The following is a 21,901-nucleotide window of genomic DNA, read 5'->3' as shown; positions in this document are numbered from 1 at the left end:
GTCTAGCACCTCCAACGGGGGTGTGTGCACCTCCAATTCTTTCTTGACAAGATACAAGAGCCCTCTCCTGGTGTCTGGATCAGAACCCCTTTCCAGAAACACCATTCCATGTTAAATTATGAATTAAGAACACTGAACATGAAGAATATTTAATTCAAATTAATTGAGTGAACACTTACAAAATTAAAATATAACATTTAATAAAAATAGCAAGATTGAGGCACAAGCACTTCACAAATACTGGTTTCCCAGAATGTCTGAGGAGGTATATAGAAGTTAAGAATATGTCCTTCAGCCAGAGAGATCTGTGTTCAATCACTCTATTTAAGTTAGAGTACTTAGCTTCGCCAAACCTCAGTTTCTTAACTTAGATGGAAAATGAGGACAACGTAAGCACCTATTTCACTGGATTGTAAGGACGAATAAACAAGATAATGAATAGTATTTGGCATAAAATCTTTCAGAAAAGTAGTAAAATTGTCATTCCTATAAATCCAACTAATGTCTTTAAAGTTTATCTCACAAAACCAGTATCTTTTTATTTTGTACTGAGCTACTTATTTTACCCAAATTGGGAGTTTAAAAAGAAATTCATTACTTATTTTCGAAAGGAAAATTTACTGTCAAGTATAGTAAATGTTTTTTTTAAAGCAGCGTTAAAAAAAAAAAAAAAAGAAAGATGAGAAGCACTGGTACAGATAGTTGGAAATGTCATTTAGATTTAAGTCTACAGCTTCTTAGGAAAGTTACTTAGAGGTGTATCATACTCCAGCATGGCTGTGAGCAGATGAGCAGGATGAGCCAAACTTGCACAAGTAAGCGTGGTAAACACCAGAGAAGGCGCTTTCATGGAAGGACACCCTAGGTAACCAAGCAAGTGACAACAATAGTGCAGGTGAGTCCTCGGGTACCTTCTCTCTCCACCCCCGGCAGTGGCCCGGACAAGCACTAACCTCTCCTCTCTAGAGCCTTCCCTTTATACTAGCTCCACAACCATCAAGTCCCACCATCCGCGAAGGGAATGGTGCTACAGGTAAGGCGGGCGGGGTCAGAGGATGCCAAGACCGCTTGTCAATTCTTCGCTCGCCCCCAAACGAGGATCACGGCTGCGCGGCTCTCACTCTACCAAGACAGATTCTGATACTAAACATGGCTAAAACTTTTTGTTTTTTCCTTCTTACAGAAGGCACTACCCTGGACGCCGCCTGCAAACGCCTGAAGAGAAGGCAGGGTGTTTCCACTTTTTCAGAATGGGGCCAGGCCCTACGGCCCCAATAGCAGAAGCTTCTCTAACCCAGGACTGCTCCCCTCAACTCCTCCTAATACGCTGACCGACAGCTCGACCTCACCTGGAAGCGGTTCCGCCAGGGGATGGCTTAGGAAAACCTCATGAAGAGCGGCCCAGCGAGTGACGCCACTAAAGCCACAGTCATGGTCTACCTCGTTCAGGCCACCAGCTCGTAGGCGCCTCAGCCACTGCGCCTCCCGCCTCTCGGTCCTTCCCCGCCGCCCCGGTACCGTCGCAGCCTTCCGCGTTGCACGCCGGGAGCGCCTTACCTCCTCTTTTCAGGGACTTCAGTTCCCAGCATACACAAACCTCAGGCACACCTGCACTCTGGGATTTGGAGTCCTCGTTCCACGCCTTCTCATCATCCTGAACAGCAAGTCCTGGGACTCCGGCGGAGAATCTAAACGTAAAGCATCACCCACGGTCGTGAATTGTAGGCCCTCTTTGCATCCGGGATCTTATTCTGGCCCCGGCGGAGTTAGGGATGGTGTCGCTTAGCAGCCGCTGCCGCTTTGGCTTCCTCGGGACCATTTGGCTGGACCCAGAGTCCGCGTGGAATCGCGATAGGGATCTGTCCAGCTTGGTGGTTGCGATAGTGAGGGACCTCCGCTGGTTGCCAGGCTTGGTGTAGGTGGGTGGATCCCTGTAAGCAGGATCAGCGAGTCACTCCACGCTCAGGTTTTTTAGCCTCAGGGCCGGTGTGCCGCAGCGTAGCTACCCCGCCCCTTCCAGCCTCGGGTCCGTAATCCTGCCTTACTTCGGTTCCGGTTTCCGCCGCACAACTTCACTCGTTCCAATTGTTAATTTCTGCTTTTTTTTTTTTTTTTTTTTTTTTTTTTTTTTTTTTTTTTTTTTTTTTTTTTTCCAGCCCCAATTCTGCTTCTCCAAATCAAGGATCATTGTCAGCCTTCCACAGACCCTCGCGCTTGCCAGGATTAGGGTGTTCGCGCGCGTTGTGGGTAGGCGGTGTGGAGGAAGGGACCCAGAAATCTTAGTCCTAACTTAGATTAAAGCCGTCACATTTTATTTAGACGGTACACTCTCTGACAGTTTGTGCTATTTTTGATCAAGGCTATTTTGCCCACTTGTCTGTTTTGTGGCTAAGGGATAGTTCTTTGCTAACATCAGAAAGCTATAATGAAATAATCTGCAAAAAATGTAAGCTATTAGAAAACCAATAATGCTGTGTACCTTGTAAATGCTGATATCCACCTGTTTCGTTACAGAGGTGGAGCACAGTGAAAGAATTCAAGATGCCACCTAATATAAACTGGAAAGAAATAATGAAAGTTGACCCAGATGACCTGCCCCGTCAAGAAGAACTGGCAGATAATTTATTGATTTCCTTATCCAAGGTGCTTACTTGGTCAATAATAATAGATATATACATTAACTTATGATTAATTTATTAATAAAATATGAATTTTGTTTTTCAGGAACAACTATTGTCACAATCTGGAAGAGTTCTTATATTTTGCTTAAAGGTTATAAAATATAAAACAGTTGCTTTTCTTTTTACTTAGGTGGAAGTAAATGAGCTAAAAAGTGAAAAGCAAGAAAATGTGATACACCTTTTCAGAATTACTCAGTCACTAATGAAGGTTTGTATGTAGTAGGTTTTAACGATAGGTTTGGCTATTAGAGGAACTATAAAAGTCTGTTCTTATATAAAGTAATCTTTGTGAAAATACTTGGTAATATCTACATCACCACTCAAAAATGCAATATATTTAAATGTGGAGTAAGTATTTTAGTGTGTAAAACATTGCTAGTTTTTACTTAAAGTTTCTAAAAGGGTATGTAGGGGAAATAGAATGAATGTGTTGAAAAATAACAGAAGGAAATATATCCTGAGGTCCAAATGACAAATGCAGCCAATGACTGCTATAGGGATTTGTTAAGAGGGGAAGTGATCTAAGAGGTGCCAGAAGACTTCACAGAGGATGAATACTGAGGAGTAGTTTTAGATAAGTGGAAGGTAATGCAGTGGTAAGATAGTAAGGAAATTCTAGAGCTGTTGGTTACCATAAATAAATATTGAGAATAGGAAATATGTTTATTCTTTACATTTGAGGAAATGCGGTGCAGCAAGTTTGTAGCAGGCTGTAGAGAAAACAAATCTTGGGCAGGTACTTTAAGATAGGTTGTTGAGGGCATTAAAGGTGTATTTTATGCTGTCAGCAATTGAGAAGGCAATGAAGGTTTTCGAACTACAATTGATAGGTACAAAAATATGCCTTAGGAAGGCAAAACTGAGTATATTATATAGGACAAACTGAAGGAAATCGGAGCTTTGCAAACTTCACATTATAGAGGAGTTTAAACCTGAAATTATGCATCAGAATAATAGCAATTGAAACAGAAAAAAAGTAGTGGAAAAACATTACAAAGAGATATGTTGCTTTACTGGATATAAGACTTGAGGACTTGAGGTAAAAGAGAGAATCAAAAATGTTTCATGCTATTAAAAATCTAGAAATTGTAGTCTTAAGTAAGAAAATTGCCTGGCATGGTGGCTCACGTCTGTAATCCTAGCACTTTGGGGGGCCAAGGCAAGAGGATTGCCTGAGGCTGGGAGTTGGAGACCAGCCTGGATAATATAGTGAGACCTTGCCTCTACGAAAAAGTTTGCTGAGCATGATGGCACACCAAGCATGATGGCATGCTGAGCATGATGGCACACCGAGCATGATGGCATGCACCTGTATCCCAGCTACTCAAGAGACAGATGGGAAGATTGCTTGAGCCCAGGAGGCAGAGTTTGCAGTGAGCTTAGATTGTGCCACTGCACTCCAGCCTGGGTGACAAAGTGAGGCCCTATCTCAAAAGCGAAAAAAAAGGAGGGAAAAAATTATTTATTTATTCAACAAATATTTACTGAAAGTCTCCATGTGCCAGCCATTGCTGGCACTAATGAGCATGACAAATAAAACAAAATTTTTATTTTCAGTGCTTACATTCCAGTTTAAAGGCATATTGAAATAACCCTTCTTTTAATGTTTAGATGAAAGCTCAAGAAGTAGAGCTGGCTTTGGAAGAAGTAGAAAAAGCTGGAGAAGAACAAGCAAAATTTGGTAAGCACCGTGGAAAAAGTTTATTATGTTATTAAATAATGAATTCCATTTGTTCATTAAGCTGTGGAAAATTAAATTATATTCTATAAATCCTATATATTCAATTTATTTTAATATATAACATTTATTTAATAATACATATTTCTAGACTCCTGTTTTATGGATCTGCCATATAATACTTTTTGTTACCTTGTAATCATGATGGACTCTTTTAAAATAATTAATTTTGTTATTAAAATTTATTTAAAAGTTTGTTTTGTGGTAACTAATCAATTAAAACACTTGTCTTTTTTTTAAAAAAAATAGAAAATCAATTAAAGACTAAAGTAATGAAACTGGAAAATGAACTGGAGGTATGTCTTTTTGTATTCCCTAGGATGTAATTGTCATTAATTTTATTTTGAATTGTTTTCAAATTTTAAAATTATTATTGGCTGGAAAAATTATAAGGATGATTGTAATCATGGTTATTTGTTTATTCAATATATGTTCTACATGCCTATTATGTGCTATATATCTATATAGTACTAAGGATTGAGCATACAGTTGTGAACAAAATAAAAAACAGTTAACTGCTGGATGGAGCTTACAGTCTTGGGAAATATACAGAAAGATTACTAGTAACTGAGGTGGAGGGTGGGTGGGCATTTGAGGAGTAATGACCAAAGGGTGTTATAGAAGTAATTTTTGACAAAGCTGAGGGCTAAAATATGAATGTATTGTTGAGGAACAAAATACATAGAGACTCCTGAGAAGGTAGGAATGTAATGCAAATGGATCAGCCTTTGAAAGGAGGAATACCCTTTTCCTTTGTGTTAGGAGAGGAGGAAGAATGGATGAGGGGAGGAAGAGTGAATGTGTATAGAAACTTTTATGTTTGTAGGCATAATGCCTGGAAGTTGAGAGGTTGGTGATGTCATCATCTGTTTAAAAGAGTGGGAAATGGTGTGGTCACATTTTAATGAAATTAGATAAAATTTGAAATCCATTGGAGAATGGACTGGAGAGTTGGGGATCTGAAGTCAGACAGATTTGAGTTCCAGTCCTGATTCTTTTACTTGTTAACTCTCTGAACTTGGATTACCTATTGTTTTTTGATTATATATCCAGCTCCTGGCAAGATGCTAAGCACTTTGAATAAATACTTACTAAATGAATTATGGAGTTGGATCAATTCTGTGTTAGTGTTTTGCTAGGCAGCTGCTATAGAATAGGAGGGTAGGACAGTTGAAGATATTGGTAGGAAAGTGGTTGAAGTGATGATTGTGAAGTCTTAACTGAATGGATAAGAAAGTCAAGATTGGGGTTGGGTGGGCAGAAGGGTAGGGATAGGGAGGGAGAAGTCAAGGGATTAGAGTGTCCTGTGGGGTCAAAGGACAGGCGTAGTGGGAATAATTGAAAGAATGTTCTGGTTAGACAAGGATCTGATGTGGGTGTGGGAGTGAGAGACTATAGTGAATTCAAGAAACAAGAAAAAAATAGAACAAAAGTTATGTGGAAATTGCTTAGGTGTACATTTGATAGACGTCTGCGGGCCACATGCTTAAATTCCCAATGCATTTTGCGGAGTTATTGGGAAGTCGGTGGCTTGCTTCTACCATGAGTAAGTAAAGATGGAGAGCAGGACTTCTTGTGAGAAAGCAGCTGAAATTTTCATAGGATGATGGAGGAATGATAGGAATGATCACCTGAAGTTGCAGGGTGGGGTAAACCTAGAAGTACCAACACCTTCTCCTGACCCTAATGTATATGGGATCTGAAGGAATGAGCCCCTTCCAATTGAAAGAGTTCCAAGGGCATTAGTATCTTGAAGGATCCAAATTGCAGCTAAGCCAAGGAGATGGAAAGGAGGATTCAGTAAAGCATCTGAGGTTGTGAAATATTAATGTATCTTGGAAGAGAATTTTAGACAGCACAATGGAGTACTTTTTGAAGGAGAGAAAGAGTAAGAACAGTTTGGTTAATGCAGAGGAATAACAGAACTGTATGGTGAAGAAATGAATGTGAGACACGTTAGATGACCAAATGATGTGATGTTCTGGGCCGTGACCTAAATTAACAAGACTATGAGGTAAAATTGATTTAATTGGCTACAAATCTTAAAGGTAACCACAACCTGAGCTGTTTAATATGGTAGCACTAGCACTAACCACTTGTAGCTATTTATATTTACATTGGTTAAAATTAAAATGAAAAATTTAGTTCTTCAGTTGCACTAGCCACACTTCAAATGCCCAAACGTAGCTACATGTAGTGAGTGGCTACTGAACTGGACAGCACAGAGAGCATGTCCGTTATGTTAGAAAGTCCTATGGGACAGCACTGGTCTAAATAGTGCATGGTATGAGAGAAAGGGCAGGTTAAGGCACTCAGCTTCACTGACTGGGGCGGAGATTCTGTTGGTTTGTACTCCAGTTGCACTAGCCACACTTCAAATGCCCGAATGTAGCTACATGTAGTGAGTGGCTACTGAACTGGACAGCACAGAGAGCATGTCCGTTATGCTAGAAAGTCCTATGGGACAGCACTGATCTAAATAGTGCATGGTATGAGAGAAAGGTCAGGTTAAGGCACTCAGCTTCACTGACTGGGGCGAAGATTCTGATGGTTTGTACTCAGATTCCAGATCCCTGAGGCTCAGGAACCTTTGCAGTTTAGTCTGGTTACCTGTGGCCCAGTGGTTACAACAGAATGATTAACAGTCAGTTCTTTGCAGCTCTGGGTGGCTCAGGAAAAATTTAAGGAGTTATTAGCTGTGACCTAAAGCTTAAGTAAGTTAAATTTAAAAAAAAGTTCTTAAGCTAATAAGCTAATATGATTTTAAATATCTGTGCTGAAGTATAAGGAATATTTAAAGTCAATATAATGATTTGCTTCTTGACTCATTTGAACCTCAAAATATAATGGGATTAATTTATACTTTTGGTTTATTACTTTAAGATGGCTCAGCAGTCTGCAGGTGGACGAGATACTCGGTTTTTACGTGATGAAATTCGCCAACTTGCAAAGCAATTAGAACAAAAAGATAGAGAATTGGAGGACATAGAAAAGGAGTTGGAGAAAGAGAAGAAAGTTAATGAGCAAGTAAAGCACCTTTTTTTCCATGAATCTTCACTGTTCAAGTTACCTGGCTTTTTATTATTATTGGTAACAATATCAATTTTTATATTGTTTGTTATATTTGAAAAATGATGTTCACTTATCTCTAAGGTTTTATATCACTTTTCATTTTGTCATCACCAATTTTGAAATATAATGTAACAGATACTTCTAGTGAATATGTCTTGAAGATTAATTATTTATATTCGGAGGTACGTTTTTCTCAGTACATCAAACTTGTTACCTAAAATTAATGCTTTTTTCTGTAAGATTGGTATCAATAAACTAACAGATTTTCATAAAGAAGTGATCTTTCTAGTGCCATAGTTTATTTTGGGTAAAAGTTATATTTGTTTGTTTCAGTGTATTTATATGATTAGTAGATTTGGAAATGAATCTTTTGATGATATATTCAATAATGGTTAATTAAATATCTTGTTTTTGGTTGTACCTTATTTTATGTGTGATATATATATTATATATATATAGTTTTTGAAAAGTGGTGTTCATGTCAGTAGTTTATAAATGACATCTTTAACATTTTTTTAATGCTTGGTTTTTATTACTTCATGTTATTCCTTGTTATAAACTAATAATTCTTTCAGTGTTCACTTGAATTTAGTTTTAGGAAAAAAGTTTTTTTTGCAGATCAACTTGTATTTCCTGGAAGAAAATTTCCTATTTTTACCTCAGCTTCCTGTTTAATGTTTTGTTTATTTACTTAACATTTATTTGTTTTTTTATTTCACCTGAGCTGTTAGTAAACTTAGTAAAATTTGGTGCCTACATGTGGTAGCTGTCCTGTCCCTTATACTCAGAAACATTTTCCACCTTTGTGTCCTTTAAGTCATTGTTGTGTTATATTCCATTTATTTTATTTTGTCCATTGTTCTCTCAGAAGTTGAGGGTCATACATTTTAAGAAAACAACGATATGCTATTTAAGATAATGTATCATAAATTGATTTGTAAGGAAAAGTATCCCCATTCTTCACGTATCTGTTTTACTCTAAAATTTTAAAGAGTCATATAAAAGTTAGCTATGGAAACAATGTGGTAGAGACAGTATGGATTGATGCCACTTAAATGTTAGGAGCAGGCTCTTAGAGCATTATCTGTTTGGTTAACTCTGCGAAACACAGCAGACCTGTGGATTTTTTAATAGTCATAAAGGATCTAACTTATAATATTCACTGGTAGAATTGCTTAGGGGGATGTCTGTGGTTTTCTGGACTTTTGTTCTTCTTTATAGACCTGTATCGGTTGATTTACCATCATTCATACCACATACCCTTAGTTAATCAGAACTACCTTGTCCATTTATATCTTAGAGTATTATCTTTATTCATAGTCACACAAAGAGAAAACTTCAATATGTGACCTGTGTTCCTTTTTGGCTGCTCAATTCCTTTAGATGAAATATGGGTATGGGTTGCTTTGGCAATTACTTCTTTGCCCTTAACCAGTCATTCAGTTTTGTTGAGTCTTTACAGCATACCAGAGACTGTGCTAGTTACTAGTGATATAGTGGGCAACTTTGTTCTGGTTCTCAAGAATATTCACAGTCAATAATAAGCATAACATAGTGATAATATAATAGGGAGATAGATAAGGTTATATTCTGGTGTACTCTGGAGAGGGATACCATAATCAGCCTTGAGGCACAGGATGTGATCTGTAAACTGAGACCTGAAGTAGAGTTAGACTGGTAAGAGGAATGAGGATGTATATGGTGGTTAAAGAAAGAACATTCTGGGTAGAACATACAGCATTTGCTAAGACATAGAGGTAAGAGATGTTGTGGAGTATTTAGGAAACTACAGTTATTCTTTTGACTGAAATATAAGTGAAAATAGCTTTCATAGAGTTCTTACTATGTGCCAGGCACTTCATAAGCATTAATTCGTTATTGCTTATTTGATACTTACCATATGAGATAGTTGTCATTTCTACCATGATACAGATGAAGAAATGGAGACAGAGAAAGGGTAATTGCCAATGGTTGCACAGCTTATAAATGGTAAAGGTAGGATTTGAAAACAGTCTTAACTCAAGAGTCTGTGCTGTCTTGCCTACCCAGTTTTAATTCTTATGATCCTCTGGAGAGATAAGCAAGGGCCAGTTCCTGATGAATTTGATTCTTTTCCTGAAAGGAGCCTATGAAGAGTTTTGAGCACAGGACATCATGATCAGATCTATATTACTGTACTTTGTAGAGAATGGATAGAAAAGGGCCAAGACTAGTAAGGCGACATTTGTGTTAATTCAGGGAAGCGCTAATGATGGCATTTGCCTGAGAAAGACAAATGTGAGAGAAGTAGATGTAATTGGATGTGGTGAATGTAACTGGTTGTTGGAGGAGAGGAAGGATGGAAAGTCTGCCTAATTTAGTGGGTTGGGCCACTAACTAGGTAGATAGTGCCATTCATTAAGGAGGAACACAAGAGGAATTTGGAAAGCTTGAGATTATTTCAGTTTTGTAGATGTTGAGTTTGAGGTTCTTCTGGGCATATTCAAAAAGGATTATCTGTGGATATGGAATTCACAAGAGACCTAGGCCAGTGTGATTTTAGATTGCTTCTTTTAACCATTGTGTTGTATTGCCTTTTATTTCTAAGTAATTTATGTTCACTGAGAGCAAATAATAGTCTAGTTATGACATAGAAAAGTGAAATATAAAGATATTGGGCAGAAAATTATTAGGGGTTGTTTGGGGGGAGCAGATTAAGTTGTTTCTGTATTCTTTGGTTAAAATTTGTGTGTGTGTTCTTTTTAATTCTTTAAAATGAAACTGTTTAATCCTTCTTAAATCCTTAAGTTTTGAAAATTTTGACCATTTATTTATGTGTTAGGTTGATATTAAATCCTTAATAGCTTTAACATTTTCTACTTTATTAGAGAGGATTTAAAATTTAAGTAGATAAGCTGAATACCTGGCTTTATATTAAATTACTGCTGATGGCCAGGCACAGTGGCTCACGTCTGAAATCCTAGCACTTTGGGAGGCTGAGGTGGGTGGATCACTTGAGGCCAGGAGTTCAAGACCAACCTGGCCAACACAGTGAAACCCCATCTCTACTACAAATAAAAAAAAATTAGCCAGTTATGGTGGTGCATGCCTGTAATTCCAGCTACTTGGGAGGCTGAGGTGGGAGAATTGCTTGAACCTGAGGCAGAGGTTGCAGTGAGCCGAGATTGCACTACTGCACTCTAGCCTAGGCGACAAAGAGAGAGTTTGTCTCAAAAAAAATAAAAAAGAAATTTCTGAATTTTATCTTATTTTTTTTTTTACTGTTTTAGTTGGCTCTTCGAAATGAGGAGGCAGAAAATGAAAACAGCAAATTAAGAAGAGAGGTTGGTAAAAAATTTTAATAGTTGTGGTGGTTCAACAAAAGTACTTGTTTAAAAAGTTTACATAAATTTATATTGTAACCAGGACTGGAGTCTTCTAAGTAACTGATGTTTTCAAACTGATTTTATGGTATGACTTTGTCTCGGGAAAATAGAAAACAAAGCAAAATGTGAGGCCATTACGTATTACCTTCATCTCAGGTCTATGTGGGAAAATCTTTTTTTGTTTTGTTTTGTTTTATAAGCCATTCTTTGCTCATTTTCTAATTGAATAGATAACTGAATTTCTATTCTTATTTTTCTTACCGCAGATCCTTTAAAAATATTTGTTACTTGTGAAATCTTATAAATTCTGATTATCATTTGGTTCTAGTGAGCTAAATAATGTTTGTACATTGTTTATTCTGATAGAAGTTAAGTTTCTAACATAATTAAAATACTCTTTGTTTTGGTAGATAATTAGTATTCTTTCTTTGGTCATTCAAAATAATATACATCATTTTCCTAAATTTTTTTTTGTTTTCTTTAGTTTCTGATTATTATTTTTAATTATGCATTGCCTTTCTCATTTCTAATTAACTGTTTTCCTGTCCTTTTCTGTAGAACAAACGTCTAAAGAAAAAGGTGAGGCTTTAAGGGTGGTGAAATCTTGGAAATTTAAAGATATGTTCTGAGAGCACTATTTAGAGGATATAATTTTGTTATTCTGAATAGTTTCGTAATGGAATGTTGTGTTTGGTTACCTTCAGAATGAACAACTTTGTCAGGATATTATTGACTACCAGAAACAAATAGATTCACAAAAAGAAACACTTTTATCAAGAAGAGGGGAAGACAGTGACTACCGATCACAGTTGTCTAAAAAAAACTATGAGCTTGTCCAATATCTTGATGAAATTCAGGTAAAATGGCTAGAAATCAGTTCAGAGCAATGGTTCCTAAAAACTTTAATTTCATTATAATGTAAATATAATATTTAGCCCTACATGTAAATTCTTTGGTATAAATGTGTCACTATGAACTTGTAAAACATGAAATAAATTATGTCTTTGAAGTTGCAACTTTTTAGCCATTCTTTTCATATTTGCCTATCTTGGTCATTAAGAACAATTGAGGTCCTTATGTACAATTTTCTTGATATTCAATTTGATTTAATTGATCAATGCCAATTAGTAAAGTTCTATAAAGAATTCTCTTTTTTTCTAGCAGACACTTATGGCTGCATTTAATTTTAATTTGGTTTAATTTTCATTTTTTTTTTAATTATTTTTTAATTATAGTGTCTTTAACTTTTTTAGACTTTAACAGAAGCTAATGAGAAAATTGAAGTTCAGAATCAGGAAATGAGAAAAAATTTAGAAGAGTCTGTACAGGAAATGGAGAAGATGACTGATGAATATAATAGAATGAAAGCTATTGTACATCAGACAGATAATGTAATAGATCAGTTAAAGAAAGAAAACGATCATTATCGACTTCAAGTAAGAATTACTTTTAGAATAACTTATTTATTCAGACTTCATGTTATCTCATTAGTATTTATTTGACACTAGAAAGTACTTTTTCTAGGATGTGAATTTTTGTCTGTCTTTTTAATACTGTAATATGTTGTCATGTTGATATATTTGTCCATATGTGTCTCCAGTCCCCTCACAAACACTAATTCTTGCAATTTAGGATATATAAATGATACTTGAATGAATGTGTAGATAGCAGTCATGTACAGCTCATAATTATGGGGTTTTCTATAAAAGACTCTTGAAAATCCTGTGGATCATAACATTTAATTTTATCTTAAAATAAATACTTTATATGTATATTAGAAACCAATACATTGTTCACTATATGGATTAAAGTTGTTTAAAAGGTAGAATAATGTTTAAAAATAAAGTTTTCTAGTAATGAAAGATAATTGTGCAATTATAAGATGCAGAAACTATTAAATGTCACCATAATTCCAGGATGACTTCAATGATAAATATACATATGTAATATAATATATCTGTATGTATGTGTATATGTGTATATAAGCATGAATATGTATGTGTATATAGATATATTTATATATAATGTATATGTAAATATGCACAGGTGTAAATATATATTACATCAATTTGAAACAACTCTTGAAATAACTGTTGTCTTTTAGGTACAGGAGCTTACAGATCTTCTGAAAGCAAAAAATGAAGAAGATGATCCAATTATGGTAGCTGTCAATGCAAAAGTAGAAGAATGGAAGGTATTTTTTTAATTGACATAATAACTTTTTCTTTTTGTATTTTAGGTATGAATTTTAGTCTTATTTTTGTTTAATGCCTTATACTGGTTTATAACATTTTTATTAGGGTTTTTAAACATAAGTTTATTTTATCTATTGGTTAGAAAAGCTCTAAAACTGTCCTTTTTGATTTTTAGCTCATTTGCTATTGAATGACTTCTTTCACTTCAATGAGTTGAACTTTAAACTTTTTGATAGAAGTCTGACTCCAAAATATATTTGGCAACTAAAATATATAATTCTAAATGTAATTTTAATCTTTTCACTTAACTCGTAGTTACCTTGTATACATTAGTTAAATAGTTGCAGGTTTAATTTAATTTTTCTAACTGAATGTCAGGTTAATCAGTGGGAATAGGAATAAGCAAAGGGATTAGAATAACTTGGGAAGCCTTTTCTAAATACACTTTTCTTCCTCACCACCACTCTCCAACCTTAACCAAATTGTCAGGCCTTACCATATTAGAAGCTGGGATTGTGATATTTGTATATTTGAAAAACATCAGAGATTATTCTTAATGAATAATTCTATTTTTTTTTTTTTTTTTGAGACGGAGTCTCGCTCTGTCACCCAGGCTGGAGTGTAGTGGCGCGATCTCGGCTCACTGCAAGCTCCGCCTCCCGGGTTTACGCCATGCTCCTGCCTCAGCCTCCCGAGTAGCTGGGACTACAGGCACCCGCCACCTTGCCTGGCTGGTTTTTTGTATTTTTTAGTAGAGACGGGGTTTCACTGTGTTAGCCAAGATGGTCTCGATCTCCTGACCTCGTGATCCGCCCGTCTCGGCCTCCCAAAGTGCTGGGATTACAGGCTTGAGCCACCGCGCCTGGCCAAGTCATTTGCTTTCTAGTAGGGTTCACATAAATCTTGTTGGCAGTTTGGAATTGGTTAGCATCTAGAAAGCTCAGATAACCTATATTTTAAACAAAAGCAGTAGCAATGGAAATAAGGCCTATAGAATCTGTCAAGCCTCCATAAACTTTATATAAAGGGCCAGAGAGTGAATATTTTAGACCACCTGGTCTCTGCTGTAACTAAACTCTGTTTATAGCATGAAAGCAACCATAGACAATACGTAAATGAGTGAGCAAGGTGGTTTTCAGGTAAAATTTTATTTACAAAAGTAGGTGGGAGGCCAGATTTGACCTGTGGGGCGTAGTCTACCAACCCCTGGAAAAAACAGTTGTCTTTACCAGATTTAATGTTGGCGAGGTAAATGGTAACATGTTATATGTATTCTGTACTGTGTTTTGACTTAATATCTTTTCATAATTATTTTATATCAGTACATGTAGTATTGCTGTTCTTTTTAAAGGCTATGTAATTTTTCTTTATATACAGGTGTTTATTTGGTAATTTGTGAAGTTTATGAAGTTTCCAATTTTGGGGTTAGAAACTGTTTTAATTAATATTCTTGTATATGTTATTTTGCAAATGTATATCTGTGGAATAAATTGCTGCAAGTGTAATTGTCATGTATGTTGCAAATACATTCTTCCAATTTGTCACTTTTTTTTTTTTTTTTTGCTTTATGGCATTTTTTGCTGTGAAATATTTCTTTTTATTCTTAGTTAATTTGTTATTTTTTAATGACTTTTGACATTTGTCATAATGAGAAAGGCTTCTGAGTATAAACTTGTTTTCTCATCTTTTCTCCTAATATCTTGTTTTTTTGAGACAGAGTCTCACTCAATTGCTTAGGCTGGAGTGCAGTGGTACAGTCTCAGCTCACTGCAAATGTCACCTCCTGGGTTCAGGTGGTTCTTGTGCCTCAGCCTCCGGAGTAGCCGGGATTATAGGCATGTGCCACCATGCGCGGCTAATTTTTGTATTTTTAGTAGACATGGGGTCACACTGTGTTGGCCAGGCTGGTCTCGAATCCCTGGCCTCAAGTGACCCTCCTGCCTCGGCCTCCCAAAGTGCTGGAATTACAGACGTAACTCTGCCTGGCGTTTTTTTACATTTAAATCTTTGAAACATATAATTCATTTTGATGTAAGGAGTATATAATATGGATACAGCAGAGCTACTCTGTTGTCCAAACATCATTTATTATTTCATCTTTCTTCTGTTGAAATACAATTTCATTTTTATTATATACTCCTTTTGAATTTGAATTTAATTTTGGAGTCTCTTTTATTAAATTGATTGATCTATTTTCTAGCCGTGTATACTTGTTTTAACTTGTGTATATTTTAATATCTAAAAACATTATCTTTTTTTGATTTTAGAGTTCTTTATGAATATATTTAATGTAAATTATAGAACTGGCTTGTCCAGTTCTTAAAAAAATATCTTGTGGATTTTTATTGGGTATGTGTTAAATTTATAAATTATTTTATAGATTGATTTAGGATAAACCTTTTTATGATATTTGGTCCTCCTAAAGAACACAAGATACCTTTTCTTTCATTCACTCAAGATATTTTATGCGTCTTAGTTGGATTTTAATGCATACTTCATAAAGATCATTTGTATAAAACTTTTCACAGTTATATGGAAGTACTTCTTGTTTATAAATGAGTTTTGAAAGGTTGAAATATTTTTAAAGATTGAATTATTAAGAAAATTCAGTGTATATATTAAAATCATTTTCTATTTGAATTTCAGGTCAGATATATAAAAGGAACAAAGATTATGCCAGTAGTTGCTCATACTTTCTCACTTCAAATAACTTTTATTTTCTGTATCATAAATCTACTAATGGTGTATATTATTTATGATAATGAAGAATGTTTTATTAACTTTCCTTTTGCATAACATATTCTATTTTATTTATTTCTAGCTTATTTTGTCTTCTAAAGATGATGAAATTATTGAGTATCAGCAAATGTTACATAACCTAAGGGAGAAACTTAAGAACGCTCAGCTTGATGCTGATAAAAGTAATGTTATGGCTCTACAGCAGGTAAAATCTTATCAAAATGTGGTTTATCAACCAGTTTTATTACAGATGGAACTTTGAACGATGTCTTTTATTTATTATATCATCAGTGCCTAGTCTAGCGGCTTGTACTAGCAACTGTATAATAATGTCTTTTGAAATTTCTTATACCATCTGATACCAATAAAAAATTAGAATTAAGTTTATAGAGTCCAGATTAGAGTTAGAACTAGAGTTATTTTCTTTATTTTTCTATGTTTATGTGGATAGTACACATATTGTTTTGGTTAGAAATTAACAAGAAATGATTTAAAACTTTTAGAAATTTTAAAATAATTTAATACTCTGTTAAGGTTTATTTTACTGTATCTTAGTCCTAACATATCCTACACAATGTGAAATAAGCTAAAAGCATGGTTATAATTTGATTATGCTGCCTATTTTATTTTTAGTGAAAATAACTCATATAAAAGGAAGTCACACTTTTATTATTTGTGCTGTAGTTATAGTCCAAAAGTAAGAAGATGATTTGAAAAGTATATGCTGAGTAAGAGCAATTACAGGGGACAATATTTTTGAATAAAGTGCTAAAGGGGAAAAAGCTAAGTTGAATAAAAGAGAAAGCACAGAGCAAACCAGAAACATACAGAATGGTAGAAAGATGTAATTGAATGGAGGATGAGGAAAGTAACGTAAGGAATTGTAGAAGCCACAAACATTAGAGAGTTCTGGAAATACTATTTTCCAGAGTGTTAGCCTTTATATCTATCTTTCAGTATTGGAGTAACAGCAGTGTACCTATCATGTGTAACATTGTGTATTACAGTTAAAGTGTACAAAATGGTAAAAGGCATACTTTAACCCACAAGAAAATATTTTCTACAGTCTTGTTGAAGAAAATCAGACCTACTTTTTTCCTTACCTTTTTAGGTTAATATTCATGAAGGGATGTATATTGTTTTAAAATATTTTATAGGGTATACAGGAACGAGACAGTCAAATTAAGATGCTCACAGAACAAGTAGAACAATATACAAAAGAAATGGAAAAGAATACTTTTATTATTGAAGATTTGAAAAATGAGCTTCAAAGAGACAAAGGTATTTTTATAAATATATAAAGCTATTTTATATACCATTATGTTTTTAAAGTACTTTATATTTATTAAAATAAAATGTCAAGTCAATATTGAGTTTTCTCCATTTGAATTTTATCATATTTTCAAAAAATTATACATGATATTATTTTTTATTATACTTATATTACTAGTGCTTACTTTTGTAAATGATGGATGTATTTTCTATTATTTTTCTCCTCTGGTGAAAATTACATTAACTTTTATTACCAGGTCACTGGTATGAGGGAAATGAAAAATTGTGATACAATTATTTTTATTTAATTTTTTGTAATTAACAAAGAATGGAGTATAATAAAATATTGACCAGTGTAGCAGCATTGCTGATAGTTTTCAGAGGTAATTTCACATTACTCTTACTCAAATTAATGTTTCATCATGTTCTCCTTACCCTGAGCCATATTACCTAGTTTAACACATCAAATTCTATGAATATAAGTTCTCACAATATCTGTGTTGTTATATTTCCATAGCACTACATACTATAGTTATGCCAGGGCACACTACTGCAAACTGTTCATGGGAAATTCATAGACATGTTTTTTATAATTGCTGAATATATATACACACACATATATATATACACATATATACATATATATATGACATGAAGAAGAAATAGTGATTCAGTGCACATATGTGTGTATAAGTGTAGTGATGTGGTGTTTGCAGGTATGGTTGTGATTTCGAAAATGAAGCAAAAGCCTTGCTGAGGAGATAATTGAACCAATACTTAAAGGAAGTGAAGGAGTAAAACATGCAGGTGGCTCTAAGCAGTGGGAATAAGTTCAAAAGCACTAAAGTAGGAGTGTACAAAGCATGTTTGAGAACAACAAAGAAGTCTTTTTGTTTGGAGTAGAGTCAGCAATTGGGGCAGTGATAAGATCAGAGAGGTAAACTGAGGCCATATCATATGGGGCCTTATAGTTCATTATGCAGGCTTGGCTTTTAAGTGAGAAGTGACAACATGGAAAGTTTCTGAAGATAAGAATGATATAATTTGACTTAGACTGTGTTTGCAGTAGACTGTAGGAGTGGTAAATAAAAAGCAGGGAGACCTGTTAGAAGACGATTGCAATAATCTGGAGAAAAGTGATGGTGGTTTGGGGCATGGTGGTAGCAGTGGAGTTATTGGATGTAGCAGTTCTGGATGTATTTTGAAAGTGATAAAAATGGAATTTGCTAACAGATCAGATGTAGGATGTGAGAGAGAGAGAACTCTTGGTCTGAACCAAAAGTTTTGGTCATGGTGGTGTTGTGGGAAGAGCAGGTTGAGAGATAATCAGGTGCTTAATTTCAGACATGTTAGATTTGAGATGCTTATTAGACACTCAAGCGAAGGTGTTAAGTAGGCGCTTGTATATAAAAGTCTAAGGTTTAGGACAGCAGTCTAGGCTAAAGATACGTTTGGTAACTGTCTCCATAAAGGTAATTGAAGTAATGAGGCTAGCTAAGATCACCAAGGGAGTAAATGTAGGTTAAGAAGAAAAATCTAAAGAACTTCTACTTTAGCAGCTGGGGAGATAAAAAGGAGCAACCAAAGGAGACTGAAAAGGAAAGCCCAGAGAGCTCGGAGGAAAAGCAGGAGTTTGGAGAGCCCTGAAAACCACACGAGGAATGTAACCAAGGAAGAAGAAACAACTGCTTTCAGAGCTGTGTTCATCGATGCTGATAGGTCAAGATGATCACTAGAAGTTGACTATTGGACTTAGCAATGGTCATTTTTGGTTCAAGAGAAAATGGGTAGAGAGGAAATGTAATAAGGAAATATAGGAACTCTTTCCCAGGACTGTTTCTATAAAGAGAAGGGGAAAACAAGGTGGTAGCTTGAGGGGAAAGAGGGATTAAGAAAACATTTTTCTCTTTAAGATGGAAGAAGTAACTCATGATTTTAGGTTAATAGAAAAGCTCCGTTAAAGAAGAAACATTGATGAATCAATGAAGTGTAGAGAGAGAACTTCTGGAACAATAATATTTTTAAGAATGCAATGGGATGAGATCCTAGTGTGCCAGTGAAGAGGTTGGCCTTAACTAGGAACACAGAGTTCATCCATAATTATAGAAAAGAAGGTAGAGTGTATAGATATAGGTGACTTGGTAGGCATCCTGGTAATGGGAATTTGTTGAAGTTCTAGACTGGTTGCTGCTTTTTTCTCAGTGAACAAGGGAGCAAGGTTCTTAGCTGAAGGTGAGGATAGGAGAAGATGTTTCGTAAGTTTCAGGAGAAAGAAGAGAAGCGAAAAGTATAAAATGGTCATCTGAAAGATTGAAGATGTGGAGAATGTGGTATGACTGTTGAATAGCTTCAAGAGCCCACTATACATATATATATATATATATTTCTATATATGCGTTTGTTATATTTGTATCAGAAAACTTTGAAAGTAGTTTAAACTGCTTTAAAAGGATGACTAATAGTATGGATTGTGCATATTCTGGTTACTAGGAGAAAAAGTGGCAATTGATCTCTGTTGTCAAATAAGGAAAATAACTTACCTAATAACACTTTAGTCAGTCCATAGTTATATAATCCCTAAAGCTCACAGATGGTGTGTGTACTAGACTGTACTCTGTATCTTGAACTTAACTTGTAAAACGCAATGGCTAATGGTATTCTTCCTTCATAAATTAGGATTAGGTTTAGTTATCAGAAACAGAGAGCTGAAGAATAATGGCAGATGCAAGATAGACATTTATTTTGCATCTACGTAATGGCCTAGAATTAAGCATTCCAGGGTGTTGCCTTCATCTGCCCATCCAAAATGGATGCAGTGCAGCTTTATCTCATGTCTGTATCCCAAACAGCAAGAGAGAGGAAGAGGGGACAAGAGTTAAAAGCATGTGCTGAAGGATAGGCAGGCAAATACAGTGTTTATTGTGTAGGGCCATGTGGAAGAATGATAGGAAAGTAGATACGTGGAAGAAAGGGAGAATGGATACTGGGGGACAACTCAGCCTGTGTCGCGTTCCACAGCTTAGCTGTTAGCTCCAGACAGCTGGGCTCATTTCGTAAAAATTTTTGTGATATCACATACTAGTCTTATGCCTAAGTCTAATATTAAATATATAATCTATATATTAGTAAATGCTTATTATGATTGAGTGTGAGAATAATCTGTGTCAATAAATTTTGGAATGATAGCAATATTAGGTTTTGGTTTTTTAACAATTGAGTAAGATATTACAAGTAGGCATTTAGGAAGTTTTTAGCTTAGTTTGGATTGAATTTAGTTGCAAGTGATGGAAAAATCAAGCATAGTACAGTAATTTAAATAAGACAGAAATTTATTTCTCTATAACATAGACAAAGTTGAAGCAACCAGGGCAGGATTTGTGTGACAGATGCACAAATATTCCCTATCAGGGACCCTATATCTTGTTGCTATACCTATCTCAACATGTGGTTTCTAATTCATGTGAAGTTGCCACCCTCATATGCATGTGGATTTCAGCTAGTAGGAAGGAGGAAAGATAGAGAAAGATTACTCCTTTCTTTTAAAAACTTTTTTTTTTTGAAATTCATGTTATGACCTTTGCATTTATATTCCATTACTGACATGACCACACATAGCTGCTTGTGTGTCAGTGGAAATTTAGTTCTTTATTTCAGATGGCCATGTGTTGAGCTAAAAATCCATGGTTTTAGTACAGTGGACAAAAGGGAGGTTAAATATTAGGAGCAGCTAGCAGTCTGTGTCACAACGATCATTCTTTATAAAGCAGTATTTTGCAACCTTTTAAAATCCATACCCCTTCAGCTAAGAAGATTTTGCTGAACTTTAGTTTTTTAGTTAATTGTATTAGTAAAAGCAAAACAAAACTTTCATCTTACAAATATAAAATGACAAATTTAAAGGAGTTTTTTTTAATGGCATACCACTTTTCTTGCCACCATATTGGAATCACTGATTTGAAGGAGTAAGTCGTCAATTCAATTCATGATTTTTGTTTTTACTCTGTAGGTGCTTCAACCCTTTCTCAACAGACTCATTATATGAAAATTCAGTCAACGTTAGACATTTTGAAAGAGAAAACTAAAGAGGCTGAGAGAACAGCTGAACTGGCTGAGGCTGATGCTAGGGAAAAGGATAAAGAATTAGTTGAGACTCTGAAGAGGTTAAAAGATTATGAATCGGTATGTATTTTTATCTTGTCATTCAAGGAGCTTGGAATTATTCTTGCCATTCACAGACTATTCTGTGCTATTTGCTGCATACCATTTAAAAAACATTCCATAAGTGTCTTTTGATAAAGGTTATCCTCATTAATTTATACTGAACTATTGAAATCTTTGCGCATTTACTTTTTGTCAGGAGAATTGTTTTCAAACCTTTGATCATAGTGATTTTTCTAAATAATCAGTTTTGATGAAGCAGCAGGATTACATTTTTTTAAATTATCTGTGTTCATTGGGCCACCATGTAGATGTGACACCACTGGCCAATTTGACAGAATTTATGACAGGAACATACTGTGTCAATACAACCTGCTGTCCACTTTTTATACTTTTTCATTGGTTACAACTGATTCAAGCAACTAATGACTTACTTATTCTACTGGTTATTTATTCTGCTGATTTGCTTTTACTAATTCTTTTAGTATTTTGGTAAGTGTTTTATATGTAATACATATTCAGAGTCACTTTGCCTTTAGGATATTATACTGGAAAGTTTTAACTGTTGCATATTGCATCATTATTATTATGGGATTTGGTTTATAGAAGCACAATAAAAAAACAGTATAATGATATAAATTATAGACATATGTACATTTTCCTTTAGACTTAGTAAAAAAA

At 35.0% G+C, this 21,901-nt stretch overlaps 2 protein-coding genes across 4 annotated transcripts in view; one reads left to right on the top strand and one right to left on the bottom strand.

The window, feature by feature from the left end:
- Positions 1–1,688, bottom strand: part of TMTC3 (transmembrane O-mannosyltransferase targeting cadherins 3) — a 57,224-nt gene extending 55,536 nt beyond the window's left edge. Inside the window, exon 1 of one of the 2 annotated variants that reach the window (XM_030938858.1) lies at positions 1,558–1,688. In XM_030938858.1, coding sequence (XP_030794718.1) covers positions 1,558–1,589 — 32 coding nt within the window. In that variant the 5' untranslated portion in view covers positions 1,590–1,688. The other variant, XM_010371485.2, reaches the window with a different exon arrangement.
- CEP290 (centrosomal protein 290) overlaps positions 1,621–21,901 on the top strand; it is a 92,287-nt gene continuing 72,006 nt past the window's right edge. The window contains exons 1-14 of one of the 2 annotated variants that reach the window (XM_010371487.2): positions 1,621–1,919; positions 2,515–2,643; positions 2,812–2,889; positions 4,293–4,362; positions 4,669–4,715; positions 7,303–7,446; positions 10,761–10,814; positions 11,415–11,435; positions 11,561–11,713; positions 12,110–12,292; positions 12,961–13,050; positions 15,873–15,995; positions 16,948–17,071; positions 21,069–21,241. In XM_010371487.2, coding sequence (XP_010369789.1) covers positions 2,542–2,643; positions 2,812–2,889; positions 4,293–4,362; positions 4,669–4,715; positions 7,303–7,446; positions 10,761–10,814; positions 11,415–11,435; positions 11,561–11,713; positions 12,110–12,292; positions 12,961–13,050; positions 15,873–15,995; positions 16,948–17,071; positions 21,069–21,241 — 1,362 coding nt within the window. In that variant the 5' untranslated portion in view covers positions 1,621–1,919; positions 2,515–2,541. Of the gene's footprint in view, positions 1,920–2,167; positions 2,248–2,514; positions 2,644–2,811; positions 2,890–4,292; positions 4,363–4,668; positions 4,716–7,302; positions 7,447–10,760; positions 10,815–11,414; positions 11,436–11,560; positions 11,714–12,109; positions 12,293–12,960; positions 13,051–15,872; positions 15,996–16,947; positions 17,072–21,068; positions 21,242–21,901 lie in introns of those variants that run through there. The other variant, XM_030938857.1, reaches the window with a different exon arrangement.

This window comes from Rhinopithecus roxellana, chromosome 10 (assembly GCF_007565055.1).
Source record: "Rhinopithecus roxellana isolate Shanxi Qingling chromosome 10, ASM756505v1, whole genome shotgun sequence".
Taxonomy (NCBI): Eukaryota; Metazoa; Chordata; class Mammalia; order Primates; family Cercopithecidae; genus Rhinopithecus; species Rhinopithecus roxellana.
The sequence above is the reverse complement of the archived record's forward strand: the minus strand, read 5'-3'. Positions and strand labels throughout refer to the sequence as shown.